The sequence below is a fragment of the Artemia franciscana genome, chromosome 5 (genome assembly GCF_032884065.1).
Source record: "Artemia franciscana chromosome 5, ASM3288406v1, whole genome shotgun sequence".
Lineage (NCBI taxonomy): Eukaryota > Metazoa > Arthropoda > Branchiopoda > Anostraca > Artemiidae > Artemia > Artemia franciscana.
Window position 1 is genome coordinate 58,715,687 of NC_088867.1, and position 17,013 is coordinate 58,732,699.

General features: G+C 35.0%; 1 protein-coding gene across 1 annotated transcript in view; it reads left to right on the forward strand.

Annotated features, from left to right (window-relative positions):
• The window catches only part of LOC136027648 (dynein axonemal heavy chain 3-like), a gene marked incomplete at its 5' end in the record, with an annotated part of 137,231 nt that overhangs the window by 91,606 nt on the left and 28,612 nt on the right, over positions 1–17,013 (forward strand). The window contains 4 exon segments of the mRNA XM_065705075.1: positions 7,802–8,003; positions 9,066–9,230; positions 9,533–9,669; positions 12,863–13,099. Coding sequence (XP_065561147.1) covers positions 7,802–8,003; positions 9,066–9,230; positions 9,533–9,669; positions 12,863–13,099 — 741 coding nt within the window.

The following is a 17,013-nucleotide window of genomic DNA, read 5'->3' on the forward strand; positions in this document are numbered from 1 at the left end:
GGAAGGAGGCCTAGTAGCCATGCAATTTTTCGGTTACACAAAATGGCCACTATAAATTTTAATTTTTAACGAATTTTTTTATTAGTAAAAAATATACGTAATTTAAGAATTAACTTACGTAACAAACTTTTATATTCTTAAATTTTTATTATGTATATGAGGGGTTTGTACCCTCGTTAATACCTCGCTCTTTACACTAAATCGTAAGTTTTGTGCCGATTCTTTAAGAATGATCCCTGAATCAGAAAGGCCGTAGAATAAATAGTTGAAATTACTAAAAAATACTATAGCATAAAGAGCGAGGTATTTATCTCCTCCTAAATACCTCGCTCTTTATGCTAAAGTATTTTTAGAACCCCTCATATGCGTAATAATCTGTTCGGTTTAAGTTTCAATGCTACTCCTTGCTTTCAATTGAAAAAACTTTTCCATTTTTATTTTTTCATTGTTTTTTTATAGTAACTTTAGAAAATCCTGCGCCCTTTTCATTGAATTTCTGTTCCCCCATGACATATTTCTCCAGGAAAAGATCCTCCCACATAGCCCCCTCTCCTCAACTCCACCCCCAAAACCAAAAAAAAATCCCCTGAAAACGACTGTACACTTCCCAATAACCATTATTATATGTAAACAATGGTCGAAGTTTGTAACTTGCAGCCCCTCCCCCAGGGACTGTGGGGGAGTAAGTCATTCCAAAAGACATAGTTATTATTGTTTTGACTATGCGAAACAAAATGGCTATCTCAAAATTTTGATATGTTGACTTTGGAGAAAAAATAAGCGTGGGAGGGGGCCTAGTTGCCCTCCAATTTGTTTTGTCACTTAAAAAGGGAACTAGAACTTTTCATTTCCGTTAGAATGAGCCCTCTTGCGACATTCTAGGACCACTTGGTTGATACGATGACCCCTGGGGAAAATAAAAAAAACAAAAAACAAACAAACAAATAAACACGCACCCGTGATAAGTCTTCTGGCAAAAAATACAAAATTCCACGTTTTTGTAGATAGGAGCTTGAAACTTCTACAGTAGGGTTCTCTGATACGCTGAATCTGCTGGTGTCATTTTCGTTAAGATCCTACGACTTTTAGAGGGTGTTTCCCCCTATTTTCTAAAATAAGACAAATTTTCTCAGGCTCGTAACTTTTGATGAAAAAGACCAAATTTGATGAAACTTATATATTTAAAATCAGCATGAAAATCCAATTCTATTGATGTATATTTTAGCATCAAAATTCTATTATTTAGAGTTTTGTTTACTATTGAGCCGGGTCGCTCCTTACTACAGTTCGTTACCACGAACTGTTTGAAAGAAAATAATTCGGTATTTCGGGGCTTCTGACGTTATTACTCCTTTGCGGAAGTTAGGCTCAAAATTGGAAAAGGATTATATTTTTTCTTTGGGCCCCTTCCACCTCTTAGTTCGTTTATTTTCCCGTTAGTTTTCACCTGTTTTCGCTTTATAGTTTGGTCATCTCTTAGCAGTTCTTTCGTTAGTTGAGTTATGGTTGTGGTATATATGTTTTATCGCTCGTATAGTTGTTTTATTTTCAAATTATACTCCATAATAGAGAGGATCCGAACACCCAGCATTGTATATTAAGCTCTGAATTTGACGTTTTTTTCTAACATGACCAGATTCGTCCTGCGCCCAGCGCCCTTTTCATTGAATTTTTCTTCCCCCATGACATATTTCTCCAAGGAAAGATCCTCCCACACAGCCCCCTCCCCTTAACCCTACCCCCAAAACCAAAAAATACCCCTGTAAACGTCTGTACACTTCCCAATAACCATTGTTATATGTAAACACTGGTCGAAGTTTGTAACTTGCAGCCCCTCCCCAGGGACTGTGGGGGAGTAAGTCATCCCCAAAGACATAGTTATTATGGTTTTCGACTATGCTGAACAAAATGGCTAACTCAAAATTTTGATCCGTTGACTTTGGGAAAAAATGAGCGTGGGAGGGGGCCTAGATGCCCTCCAATTTTTTGGTCACTTAAAAAGGGCACTAGAACTTTTCATTTCCGTTAGAATGAGCCCTCTCGCGACATTCTAGGACCACTTGGTCGATACGATGACCCCTGGGGAAAAGAAAAAAAAAAAACAAAAAACAAACAAACAAACAAATAAACACGCACCCGTGATTTGTCTTCTGGCAAAAAATACAAAATTCCACGGTTTTGTAGATAAGAGCTTGAAACTTCTACAGTAGGGTTCTCTGATACGCTGAATCTGCTGGTGTCATTTTCGTTAAGATCCTACGACTTTTAGGGGGTGTTTCCCCCTATTTTCCTAAATAAGGCAAATTTTCTCAGGCTCGTAACTTTTGATGGGTAAGACTAAACATGATGAAACTTATATATTTAAAATCAGCATTAAAATGCGATCCTTTTGATGTAACTATTGATATCAAAATTCAATTTTTTAGAATTTTGGTTACTATCGAGCCGGATCGCTCCTTACTACAGTTCGTTACCACGAACTGTTTGATAGTTGACTGGTCCAGTTGCTTTTGATTTTACCGTTCCATGCAAATTAAATTTCAGCGTTTTTCTCAAAATACATAGTTGACTGGTCCAGTTGCTGTTGATTTTACCGTTCCATGCAAATTAAATCTCAGCGTCTTTCTTAAAATATATAGTTGACTGGTCCAGGTGCTGTTGATTTTACCGTTCCATGCAAATTAAATCTCAGCGTTTTTCTTAAAATACATAGTTGACTGGTCCAGTTGCTGTTGATTTTACCGTTCCATGCAAATTAAATCTCACCGTCTTTCTTAAAATATATAGTTGACTGGTCCAGTTGCTGTTGATTTTACCTTTCCTTGCAAATTAAATCCAAGCGTCTTTCTTAAAATATATAGTTGACTGGTCTAGTCGCTGTTGATTTTACCGTTCCATGCAAATTAAATCTCAGCGTTTTTCTTAAAATACATAGTTGACTGGTCCAGTTGCTGTTGATTTTACCGTTCCATGCAAATTAAATCTCAGCGTTTTTCTTAAAACACATAGTTGACTGGTCCAGTTGCTGTTGATTTTACCGTTCCATGCAAATTAAATCTCAGCGTTTTTCTTAAAATACATAGTTGACTGGTCTAGTCGCTGTTGATTTTACCGTTCCATGCAAATTAAATCTCAGCGTCTTTCTTAAAATACATAGTTGACTGGTCCAGTTGCTGTTGATTTTACCGTTCCATGCAAAGTAAATCTCAGCGTTTTTCTAAACATACATAGTTGACTGGTCCAGTTGCTGTTGATTTTACCGTTACATGCAAATTAAATCTCAGCGTTTTTCTTAAAATACATAGTTGACTGGTCCAGTTGCTGTTGATTTTACAGTTCCATGCAAATTAAATCTCAGCGTCTTTCTTAAAATACACAGTTGACTGGTCCAGTTACTTTTGATTTTACCGTTCCATGCAAATTAAATCTCAGCGTTTTTCTTAAAATACATAGTTGACTGGTCCAGTTGCTGTTGATTTTACCGTTCCATGCAAATTAAATCTCAGCGTCTTTCTTAAAATATATAGTTGACTGGTTTAGTCGCTGTTGATTTAACCGTTCCATGCAAATTAAATCTCAGAGTTTTTCTTAAAATACATAGTTGACTGGTCCAGTTGCTGTTGAATTTACCGTTCCATGCAAAGTAAATCTCAGCGTTTTTCTAAACATACATAGTTGACTGGTCCAGTTGCTGTTGATTTTACCGTTCCATGCAAATTAAATCTCAGCGTCTTTCTTAAAATATATAGTTGACTGGTTTAGTCGCTGTTGATTTAACCGTTCCATGCAAATTAAATCTCAGCGTTTTTCTTAAAACACATAGTTTACTGGTCCAGTTGCTTTTGATTTTACCGTTCCATGCAAATTAAATCTCAGCGTTTTTCTTAAAATACATAGTTGACTGGTCCAGTTGCTGTTGATTTTACCGTTCAATGCAAATTAAATCTCAGCGTCTTTCTTAAAATATATAGTTGACTGGTCTAGTCGCTGTTGATTTTACCGTTCCCTGCAAATTAAATCTCAGCGTCTCTCTCAAAATACATAGTTGACTGGTCCAGTTGCTGTTGATTTTACCGTTCCATGCAAATTAAATCTCAGCGTCTTTCTTAAAATATATAGTTGACTGGTCCAGTATCTGTTGATTTTACCTGTCCTTGCAAGTTAAATCTAAGCGTCTTTCTTAAAATGTATAGTTGACTGGTCTAGTCGCTGTTGATTTTACCGTTTCATGCAAATTAAATCTCAGCGTCTTTCTTAAAATACGTAGTTGACTGGTCCAGTTGCTGTTGATTTTACCGTTCCATGTAAATTAAATCTCAGCGTTTTTCTTAAAATACATAGCTGACTGGTCCAGTTGCTGTTGATTTTACCGTTCCATGCAAATTAAATCTCAGCGTTTTTCTTAAAATACATAGTTGACTGGTCCAGTTGCTGTTGATTTTACTGTTCCATGCAAATTAAATCTCAGCGTCTTTCTTAAAATATATAGTTGACTGGTCTAGTCGCTGTTGATTTTACCGTTCCATGCTAATTAAATCTCAGCGTTTTTCTTAAAATACATAGTTGACTTGTCCAGTTGCTGTTGATTTTACCGTTCCATGCAAATTAAATCTAAGCGTTTTTCTTAAAACACATAGTTGACTGGTCCAGTTGCTGTTGATTTTACCGTTCCATGCAAATTAAATCTCAGCGTTTTTCTTAAAATACATAGTTGACTGGTCTAGTCGCTGTTGATTTTACCGTTACATGCAAATTAAATCTCAGCGTTTTTCTTAAAATACATAGTTGACTGGTCTAGTTGCTGTTGATTTTACCGTTCCATGCTAATTAAATCTCAGCGTTTTTCTTAAAATACATAGTTGACTTGTCCAGTTGCTGTTGATTTTACCGTTACATGCAAATTAAATAAAAACGTTTTTCTTAAAATACATAGTTGACTGGTCTAGTCGCTGTTGATTTTACCGTTACATGCAAATTAAATCTCAGCGTTTTTCTTAAAATACATAGTTGACTGTTCTAGTCGCTGTTGATTTTACCGTTCCATGCTAATTAAATCTCAGCGTTTTTCTTAAAATACATAGTTTACTTGTCCAGTTGCTGTTGATTTTACTGTTCCATGCAAATTAAATCTCAGCGTCTTTCTTAAAATACATAGTTGACTGGTCCAGTTGCTGTTGATTTTACCGTTACATGCAAATTAAATCTCAGCGTTTTTTTTAAAATACATAGTTGACTGGTCCAGTTGCTGTTGATTTTACCGTCCCATGCAAATTAAATCTCAGCGTGTTTCTTAAAATACACAGTTGACTGGTCCAGTTGCTTTTGATTTTACCGTTCCATGCAAATTAAATCTCAGCGTTTTTCTTAAAATACATAGTTGACTGGTCTAGTTGCTGTTGATTTTACCGTTCCATGCAAATTAAATCTCAGCGTCTTTCTTAAGATATATAGTTGACTGGTTTAGTCGCTGTCGATTTAACCGTTACATGCAAATTAAATCTCAGCGTTTTTCTTAAAATACATAGTTGACTGGTCCAGTTGCTGTTGATTTTACCGTTCCATGCAAATTAAATCTCAGCGTTTTTCTAAACATACATAGTTGACTGGTCCAGTTGCTGTTGATTTTACCGTTCCATGCAAATTAAATCTCAGCGTTTTTCTTAAAATACATAGTTGACTGGTCTAGTCGCTGTTGATTTCACCGTTACATGCAAATTAAATCTCAGCGTTTTTCTTAAAATACATAGTTGACTGGTCTAGTTGCTGTTGATTTTACCGTTCCATGCTAATTAAATCTCAGCGTTTTTCTTAAAATACATAGTTGACTTGTCCAGTTGCTGTTGATTTTACCGTTACATGCAAGTTAAATAAAAGCGTTTTTCTTAAAATACATAGTTGAATGGTCTAGTCGCTGTTGATTTTACCGTTACATGCAAATTAAATCTCAGCGTTTTTCTTAAAATACATAGTTGACTGGTCTAGTCGCTGTTGATTTTACCGTTCCATGCTAATTAAATCTCAGCGTTTTTCTTAATATACATAGTTGACTTGTCCAGTTGCTGTTAATTTTACTGTTCCATGCAAATTAAATCTCAGCGTCTTTCTTAAAATACATAGTTGACTGGTCCAGTTGCTGTTGATTTTACCGTTACATGCAAATTAAATCTCAGCGTTTTTCTTAAAATACATATTTGGCTGGTCCAGTTGCTGCTGATTTTACCGTCCCATGCAAATTAAATCTCAGCGTCTTTCTTAAAATACACAGTTGACTGGTCCAGTTGCTTTTGATTTTACCGTTCCATGCAAATTAAATCTCAGCGTTTTTCTTAAAATATATAGTTGACTGGTTTAGTCGCTGTTGATTTAACCGTTCCATGCAAATTAAATCTCAGCGTTTTTCTTAAAATACATAGTTGACTGGTCCAGTTGCTGTTGATTTTACCGTTCCATGCAAATTAAATCTCAGCGTTTTTCTAAACATACATAGTTGACTGGTCCAGTTGCTGTTGATTTTACCGTTCAATGCAAATTAAATCTCAGCGTCTTTCTTAAAATATATAGTTGACTGGTCTAGTAGCTGTTGATTTTACCGTTCCCTGCAAATTAAATCTCAGCGTCTTTCTTAAAATATATAGTTGACTGGTCCAGTATCTGTTGATTTTACCTGTCCTTGCAAGTTAAATCTAAGCGTCTTTCTTAAAATATATAGTTGACTGGTCTAGTCGCTGTTGATTTTACCGTTCCATGCAAATTAAATCTCAGCGTCTTTCTTAAAATACGTAGTTGACTGGTCCAGTTGCTGTTGATTTTACCGTTCCATGTAAATTAAATCTCAGCGTTTTTCTTAAAATACATAGCTGACTGGTCCAGTTGCTGTTGATTTTACCGTTCCATGCAAATTAAATCTCAGCGTCTTTCTTAAAATATATAGTTGACTGGTCTAGTCGCTGTTGATTTTACCGTTCCATGCAAATTAAATCTCAGCGTCTTTCTTAAAATATATAGTTGACTGGTCTAGTCGCTGTTGATTTTACCGTTCCATGTAAATTAAATCTCAGCGTTTTTCTTAAAATACATAGCTGACTGGTCCAGTTGCTGTTGATTTTACTGTTCCATGCAAATTAAATCTCAGCGTCTTTCTTAAAATATATAGTTGACTGGTCTAGTCGCTGTTGATTTTACCGTTCCATGCAAATTAAATCTCAGCGTCTTTCTTAAAATATATAGTTGACTGGTCTAGTCGCTATCGATTTTACCTTTCCTTGCAAATTAAATCTCAGCATATTTCTTAAAATATATAGTTGACTGGTCCAGTTGCTTTTGATTTTACCTTTCCTTGCAAATTAAATCTAAGCGTCTTTCTTAAAATATTTAGTTGAATGGTAAACATTTCTTTGGCTAATACAATTTCTATGGTTAAAATATTTACCATTCAATCAGAGAGGCTAGGTCTTGATAAAAAAAAAAAAAAAAAAAAAAAAAAAAAAAAAAAAAAAAAAAAAAAAAAAAAAAAAAAAAAAAAAAAAAAAAAAAACAGTCGTCCAAGTGAAGAACTTGCAAAAATAACTCTAAAAGTCATATTATGCGAAAAAGTGACTTTCCGTGTTGCTATAGATGGGAGACTCTAACTCTCCTGTGTAAAGTTTTTGACCATGATGATTTGAAAATAGCAGCTTTCCTTTCATTCCAACACCATTTTTTAGGGATTTCAGGTAAGAAAGACGACTGAAAAAAGATTAAATCAGTTTGCTAGTATCAATCAGGGTGACATTGCTGAGTTTAATTCTTATGATACTTGCAGGCTGTTTTTACTGCTTGGAACAAAATCATTTCCGACTTGGATATTGATATACAGAAAGATATAAAGCTGTCAGCATTTCTGACGGATAAAAGGACGGTTCGTGGCTGGATAGTTGATGGCCTTGCTGAAGATGATCAAACAATAAACACTGCTATAATGGCATTGAATGCTCCTAAGTGCCCTTTCTTCTTAGATCCTCACGGTAGGTTAGCTCTCATACTGTTGTGTTAAGATGTTGTATCTCAGTTTCCTACAGAATTCTTGGCTTTTTAGAAGTGTCAAGAGCCATCTACCTTTCTAAGTTAGTCAGGACCGTATGAAAAATTTTAACTAGGGTGGTGCTTTAGGGTGGTAGAAGGATTTTTGCTCATTGGTGGGTGTTACCAAAAGAAATTTGTTCAGGGGTGAAGGAGGAGCCATGAACTTTTCACCTCCATTTTTATGAACGATTTATGACTAAGAGAAATACTTTGTAATACTTCCATCTAAGGTCAGTAGAAGCGCCATATTTTAATCTTATTGGCTTAGCCTAATCGTTTTCTAAACTTTAGTCTAAGTAATCTGAGAATTTTATGACAAACTGGAGTCTTTCAATAAGTGCATTATATCGCTTAGCTTGTGTAATTTCGAGAGAGAGAGAGAGAGAGAGAGAGAGAGAGAGAGAGAGAGAGAGAGAGAGAGAGGGAGAGAGAGAGAGAGAGAGAGAGAGAGAGAGAGAGGAGAGAGAGGAGAGAGAGACGAGAGAGAGAGAGAGAGAGATGAGAGAGAGAGAGAGAGAGAAGAGAGAGAGAAGAGAGAGAGAGGAGAGAAGAGAGAGAGAGAGAGAGAGAGAGATGGAGCGACTTTGGGTTTTTGGGGTTTTGATTATCCCTGTTTTGCTATAATCCGTATGGGTATTTTTATTTCTTGGAAGACTTCAACATAAGATGATTTCATACTGTCTTTACTTAGTTTTATTCAGCAGTTCATCAGAAAAAGTCAGTTGTAGAATAAGAACAGCACCAACAGTCTCTGGGAGACCTCCTCTCGTTTCTGCCCTGAAAGAGAAGCTGTGCCTGTTGGTGCTTAGATGCAAGTAAGTGCGGGAGGAGATTTCCACACCTCCGGTTACGGAAATCAAAACTTTAAAGTAACCCAAGCATTTTGCCTAGAATTCTCGGTTCCCACCTTGGTGAAATTTGTTAAAACATCACACATTGATTGAGTCTGCTCCTGCACAAAGATACAAGAATCTGGAATCTGATTCGTTATTTTGTTTTTGTAGATCACGTTAAGCAATGGCTGCATAATCTATTCAAAACAAGCAAACAACCACTCTCCGTCTTAAGTTGGTCAGATCCGTGCTGGGTCGACAACCTTGCAGAATTGGCAAGAAAAGGGTCCCCTGTTCTGGTAGAATACTGTGAAAGCGATATTCCTACCTATTTAGGTAAGTTCAGTTTGTTTTGTGTTTTAATAATAATTGTAAGAATTTGATCTACAAATCCCATCTGACTGCTTTGAATTCGTTTCAAGTAAAACATAATGGTCTTAAAATCCTTATGGTCTTAAAGGGCCTAGAGATATTTTGTGTAAGTTCTCATATCTGTCATTTATTTAGCCTATTTTACACTTTACGAGATTTGTCCCTGTTCATAAGACATCTTCCCCCTACTCCTCTTCTAAAAAGTTCCGTGCTTGTGTGCCTTGTCAGATATACTAATTGATTAAAAATATTTTGTTCATTTACAGATGATATTCTTCTAAATGCAAGAAATAGCCAAATAGTGCAAATTCGAAATCAGTCGATTGAAATCAGACGAGGCTTTCAACTTTTCTTTTCTTCTCCACTGGATCACCTGCCGATTTCAGCTGAATCAGTTGGCAAAGTTAGTTTTTTCTCTTAATATCATACATATTTAGACAATAATTTATCGCAATTGTGCAAAAATGTATCTTTGTGCAGGAGCAGACTCAATCAATGTGTGATGTTTTAACAAATTTCACCAAGGTGGGAACCGAGAATTCTAGGCAAAGTGCTTGGGTTACTTTAAAGTTTTGATTTCCGTAACCGGAGGTGTGGAAATCTCCTCCCGCACTTACTTGCATCTAAGCACCAACAGGCACAGCTTCTCTTTCAGGACAGAAACGAGAGGAGGTCTCCCAGAGACTGTTGGTGTTGTTCTCTAAAAAAGTTTGTGCACAAAGATGCACAAATTTTGCGTACGACACAGTACTATTTCTAACACATAAAAACCGTGAGCAACTAATTACAAACGCTGAAGTTTGCCTCCAGGCAGCAACTGAATTCTTTGAAGAACGGTTGCTTTCCCTTAATACAAAAAAGATGAAGTAGATCATTTTTAAACATGGAAATGACCCAGTTTACGACAGCAAGATAAATACGGCAGACCATGAAGGAATTGAACAAGTTGACCCGATACGGGCAGTGCTCTCTTAGGGTGTAGTTAGTTTACAGTTTGTAATTTTTTTTTTTTTTGTTAATATACAAACTGAAACTTATAGAAATTGTTCTGGTCCCTGCTCACTTTTCAAAACGTTTGGACTGAGAATTTATTCCTGAAAGCAACTATAACTAAATCTTGAAGCACTTCGATACAAAAATATTTTTACAACATTACTGTTTTGTTAGATTACCTACTCTTGAAGTATTGCGATAAGAAAAAAAATATGATTTTACCATAAAAAGGAGGATGAGGGGTGGCGATGGTAAGCGTTATTGAGAAAAATAAAGAGGAAAAGAAATTCACACTTTGTCTTTTTTTTTACATTAAAGGAGCATTCGACAATGCATGGCATCCAGGTATTTTAAAAAAGCTCAAGGATAAGAAATGCCCAATTCAATTGTTAAGATTAGTGAAAAGTTTTTTATCAGATAGGACGGTATCATATGGAAAAGATGTATCCCGGAAGTTGGAAAAGTCTTGTCCGCAAGGATCAATTTTGTCTCCTTTTTTATGGTTAATCAACATAAATGACCTTTTAGAAATGGATTTTGGTGAAAATTGTACGATTCAGGCATATGCTGACGATGTCACTGTAATTTTAACGGGTAAAAATATTCTGTTTTTAGAAAATTTGGCGGAAAAAAATATTTCAGAAGTTTGAAGTGTGGGCTGCAGAAAACAAACTTACTTTCGACCAACGTAAAACAGAAGCTGTATTGTTCACAAACAAACACAAAGTTCCTGTTGTAAATCTTTTTTTTGGAGGAGAAAAAATTAATATACAACAAAAAGTCCGTTACTTAGGAATTATTTTAGATAGGAAACTTTTATGGACTGATCATGTCTCTTCCCGAGTTACTGCTGCAAAGCAGTATTCGACGAGACTCCTTTGTGCAGCGAAGATGACATGGGGTCTCAAACCACAAGCTTCAAGAAAATTATATAAATCAGTTATAGAAAGTACAGTTTTGTATGGGGTATCAGTTTGGTTTTCAGCTCTTAGAAAGAAAAATATTTTACAAATGCTACAGTCTGCTCAAAGAACTTCAATGATAATAATCTCAAAATCTTTCCGTTCTGCCCAAAATGACGTAATTACGGCCATTGCTGGGGTATTGCCAATTTCTTTCCGAGCGACTGAGCTAGCGACATTGCGCTATGCGAAAAAAGGCCGTCCAAGTCACTGGCCAAATTTCACTTCTCCTGAATTCCCCCTTTCTAAACTCTCATCCAATCATAGTACTTTCACTGATGAATCATTAGTAGATATCTTAGGCCTTTCGACAGTACGAGAAATCCATACTTCAACTTTTCATATTAATAGAAAGGCATTGAAAAATATACTTTACGGTCGATGGTATGAAGAATTTAAGAATAAAGTTAGTTCTTGGTCAATTCGCTTTTTTGCTTCAACAGAAGATTTATTAGCTGTTTGCAAAGTTCAGCCCTCCTACCATCTAACGCAGATTATTACGGGTCATTGCAGGCTAAATTTCTTTCTTCACCGAATAAACAAAATTGATACGGAGTTGTGCCTTTGCGGTGTAAATGAAACTTGTTCCCATTTTCTTTTTGAGTGCCCTATTTTTGTTCGTGAACGTTTAGAATTAATATTTCACCTTAATACTATCAATGTTCCTTTTCCGTTTAATCTTGATTTGATTTTTAAATTTAGGAATGTTAGAAATATTTTACTGGAATACATAAGAAAAACTAAACGTTTAGATTTGGGGTTATAATCTTATTTAAAAATATGTGGATTTTTTTTATGTCTGATAACGGAATTCAGTGTGTATTATTTAGTTTGTCTTTTTGTTTTTGTTTTCTCTTGTTTAGTTAGATTGTATGTACAAAATTATGTGTTTTGTAGTTTATTTTAGATGTTTAGTTTTGTTTCTTTGTTAGTCGTGAAATGCCGTAAGGCTAATTTTTTTTTTCTTTTTCTTTTTGTCCATAGTGTTTAGCTTTAGAATAGAAAGTGAAATACTTTTTGTAAGTTGAATCACTAAAAAAAATAAATTCATTATGAGGGGTGGCGATTTCCTTATGTATGGTTTAATTTCTTTTTTTTAAGTTATAAAAGAAATCTTTACTTTTTGCTAATATAGGTCCTAAGCTTAGCCCGAGAAATCTCTGTTTGAAGTTTAACAAAATTTCTTTTTTGAATAATTTTCAATCAATATTACATCAATTTTTTATTCTGTCTAAAATACAAAATAATGAAAAACAACCGAAAAAAAAATGAACAAATGACAAAAATGAAAGAATAAAAACAAAAGTCACAAATAGCCTATCCATCTTTGGAAGCATTATTCGATTTTCCCAAATGATATAATAATCATTCATAATCAAGGTCGAACCTTGGGGAGGGGTTACGGGACTTGAACTATTCCCTTTAAACGTGTGTCTGACTCGTAAAAACGCAATAAAAAGGATATAAACAAATTTTTATGCGTTTTTTGTGTAACCCTCCACCGAAAAAAGGAATTCTTGTTTAAAACACCTCCGAAAAAAATCGTGGATACGGCCCTGTTCATACCATACTGGTTCAATAGATATAGTTAAATAAATTTGAAATTATTATGTTTGAATTATTTTACCTTAAACTTTGTAGGTGACCGTGTTTGACTTTGAGCTTACAGAGCAAGGTATCCAAAGTCGCCTTTTATCAGGACTTTGCAGCGTAATTGACCCACGACTTGAAATTAGGCGTCGAGAACTCGAAGATGAGTTGAACGACCTAAGAAAAGAAGGCCGAGTAGTAGAAGATAGAATTCTTGATATCCTTCAAGATCCTGACATCAATATATTACAAGATGAAACAGCTATCCGTATGTTGTACGCTTCCAAGGTAAAAACTAATTTAGAATAGGTAATACAATTAATACAAACAACTCACTGCAGAACCAAGCCTCCTAAGGCCAACAGAGTTGCAGAAATTCCTTAACCACCCCAATGTTTTCATTCAGTCTTCAAAGTGTGAACATCTCCTTGGATTCATTGGATTTTAAAGCCTGTTTTGAAATTGTATTAGTTAAGTGCTGTGAACTTGAATTAATTCAGTGTCCGTAGCTAATTCAGTTGTTATTGTATAATATTTGGTATGGTTCAACTTGGCCTTGATTCAGAGTAAAAACATTTTTTTTTTTTGGATTTTAAATTTGCATAAATTCATTGGTTTAAATTCGAACTATTTCAGTGACCGTAGATAATTTTTGATTTTATATCATTAAGAAATGTACTGGGAACAGGCAGAAGAGGGGATAAAACCTCCCACAAGCGACGTATGGTATCCGCTGGTATTAAGTTACCCATAAATTGCGGGGAATAATTGAGGGGGTCTTTACACTTCCCTTGTTCCTAGGTTCCTTCATTCATCCAACTCAGTCAATCGGCAACGCTGGTGCGTCCACGTGTTTAGCTTTCCTTATGCAATATTTTTTTTTCATCCGCAAATGCATTTGACTTTGTGTGATTTTGATATCAAGCGACTCCCAAAAAATTAGTGAATTGACCCTGTTAAAAATCCAGATTGAATTCTTTCCATCTTGCTGCGCAGTATTGCCAAAGCTTGATCTTTTCGCTGTTAAAGGCATGCCAAAAAAGCCCAAAGCCAAAAAAAATTTGACAGTTAACTATCACTGTATTCATCCAGCTCTCGAGCAGTGTAGACGCATTGTCTTACGGATAAACCTATTACTGGTTTGAATTGGCCAATGCGCAAGGAAGGGGCATTTTTACCATTACACACACAAATATATATATTATATATATATATATATATATATATATATATATATATATATATATATATATATATATATATATATATATATATATATATATATATATATATATATATATATATATATATATATATATATATATATATATATATATATATATATATATATATATATATATATATATATATATATATATATATATATATATATATATATATATATATATATATATATATATATATATATATATATATATATATATATATATATATATATATATATATATATATATACTAGCTGTTGGGGTGGCGCTTCGCGCCAACCCAACACCTAGTTGGTTGGGGCGCTTCGCGCCCCCCAAGCCCCCCCCACGCGCGTGTAAGTCGTTACGTGCCATATTAGTTACGCGCCATTGTAGTTGTGTCCCTTTGTCCCACCTGTGAATATAGATAGATATATATATATTTTTAACTACGTAAAACTTGCGAATATACAACATTCTTGGCTGTCCCATTGTCTGTGCATATAAATAGATTGTCAGGTTTACCGACTCTTGAACATGCAACATATAATTGTTCATGGTAAAAACAATCTGTATTCAGATCTATACCTCTTTATTCTAATGATTGCCCTTGAGCTTTGTTGATGGTGATTGCTAATCGAACATTCCCTGTGTCCCCGTCGTCATTTATATATCCCCCTGTGCCCCCCGGCGTCCCCGTTGTTGTTGTTTCCCTGTGTCCCGGTCGTCATTTGTGTCCCGGTGTCCCAGTCTGTAATTTCTCTTTGAGTGTCGCGGTCGTCATTTATATTCCCTGTGTCCCGGTCGTCATTTTTGTCCCGGTCGTCATTTGTGTTCCGGTGTCCGTGTCTGTAATTTCTCTTTGAGTGTCCTGGTCGTCATTCCCTGTGTCCCGGTTGTCATTTGTGTCCCGGTGCTTTGTTGATGGTGATTGCTAATCGAACATTTCTTGTGTCCCGGTCGCTTTCTCTTTGAGCGTCCCGGTCGTCATTTATATCCCCTACTAGCTGTTGGGGTGGCGCTTCGCGCCATCCCAACACCTAGTTGGGCGAATATACAACATTCTTTGCTGTTCCATTGTCTGTCCATATAAATAGATTGTCAGGTTTACCAACTCTTGAACATGCAACATAATAATTGTCCATGGGAAAACAATTCGTATTCAGATCTATACCGCATTTTTCTAACGATTGCCCTTGAGCTTTGTTGATGGTGATTGCTAATCGAACATTCCCTGTGTCCCCGTCGTCATTTATTTATCCCCCTGTGCCCCCGGCGTCCCCGTTGTAGTTGTGTCCCTGTGTACACAACTATATATGGTCGTCATTTATATTCTCTGTGTTCCGGTCGTCATTTGTGTCCCGGTATCCCAGTCTGTAATTTCTCTTTGAGTGTCCCGGTCGTTATTTATATTCCCTCTGTCCCGGTCGTCATTTGTGTCCCGGTGTCCCGGTCTTTAATTTCTCTTTGAGTATCCCGGTCGTCATTTATATTCCCTGTGTCCCGGTCGTCATTTGTGTCCCGGTGTCCCGGTCTGTAGTGTCACCTTATAATGACGTCATATACAAAGCCTTATATACTTATAATGACGTCAAATGCAAACCCACAAACAAACAAACATGCATATATACAACTTATTTTTATATATACAGATACAGTTTCTGCTTTAGTTTTTTTTCTTTTTCTTTTTCTTTCTTCTTTTTTTTCTTTTAGTTTTTTCTTTTTTTTAGTTTCTTCTTTTTATTGATTTGTTTTCTTCAATTTGTCAATGTTCATTCTAACATTGACACTTGGAAAAATCTTTACGTGCCAAGCATGCTAAAGCTCCAATAATTTATATTAAACCTCAAATTTGGGGTATCTGTTTTAAGGTTTTCGAATTACTTTTCTTGTCAAAAATATATTGAAATATTTGTGCAATTCCCAGTTTTTTTTTTTTAGTTTTTTTCTTTTTTTTAGTTTTTTAGCTTGTTTTAGTTTTTTTTTCTTTTTAGTTTTTTATCTTTTTTATTTTTTTTAATTTTTAATTTTTTTTTAGTTTTTCCTTTTTAGTTTTTTACCATTTTTCTTTTTTCGAATTACTTTAATCTGTTGTCAAAATATTTCGAAATATTTATGCAATTTCCAGTTTTTACATTCTAGTTTGTTTTCTTTTATATATATATATAGAAGATATAATCTGGCGTAACAGACAAAGTGTAACAGACATAACAGACAGACAACTTATTTTTATATATATAGACGTCCCGGTGTCCCAGTCGTCATTTGTGTCCCGATGTCCCGGTCTGTAATTTTTTCAGTCGACAAACATGACGTCACTCGACAGACACACAGACAACTTATTTATATATATATATATATATATATATATATATATATATATATATATATATATATATATATATATATATATATATATATATATATTAGAGTGGCGAAACCCTATATAGGCCAGTGTATTCTCCTGATGAGCCCTTATGTTGGGTGTTGCCTCTGAATTATTTGTCTATATTATTTTTTCTATTGTTTGGTAAATGACGACTTATACTTATTGACGACATGACTGCCTGTCCATGGATTATTCTTTATGGTTGATTGTGTGTGGCTATGCTGTTTGACCTATGTGATTGTATGGATGAGTAGGGTTAAGGCCTCATTCAAGTGCTGGTCTATATTAATCACTAATTTAGGAAAACGGTCTTCCTTTTCTCCTTCTATCTCTCTTTTTTTCTTTTTTTTTCTGTGTTTGTGCTGTTGCATTGTTGATTTCTCTTTTCATGATATATATATATATATATATATATATATATATATATATATATATATATATATATATATATATATATATATATAGTTAGGATATGTTTTCTTTTATGTCATAAATTTATAAAATAAGTCACTTTTATGCTCTTTTATGTCGTTGCGTCCCCGCACATGGGTATTGCGTCCCGATGCATGGGAATGTGTCCTTTTGGCATAAATTGTATCCAGTTGGCG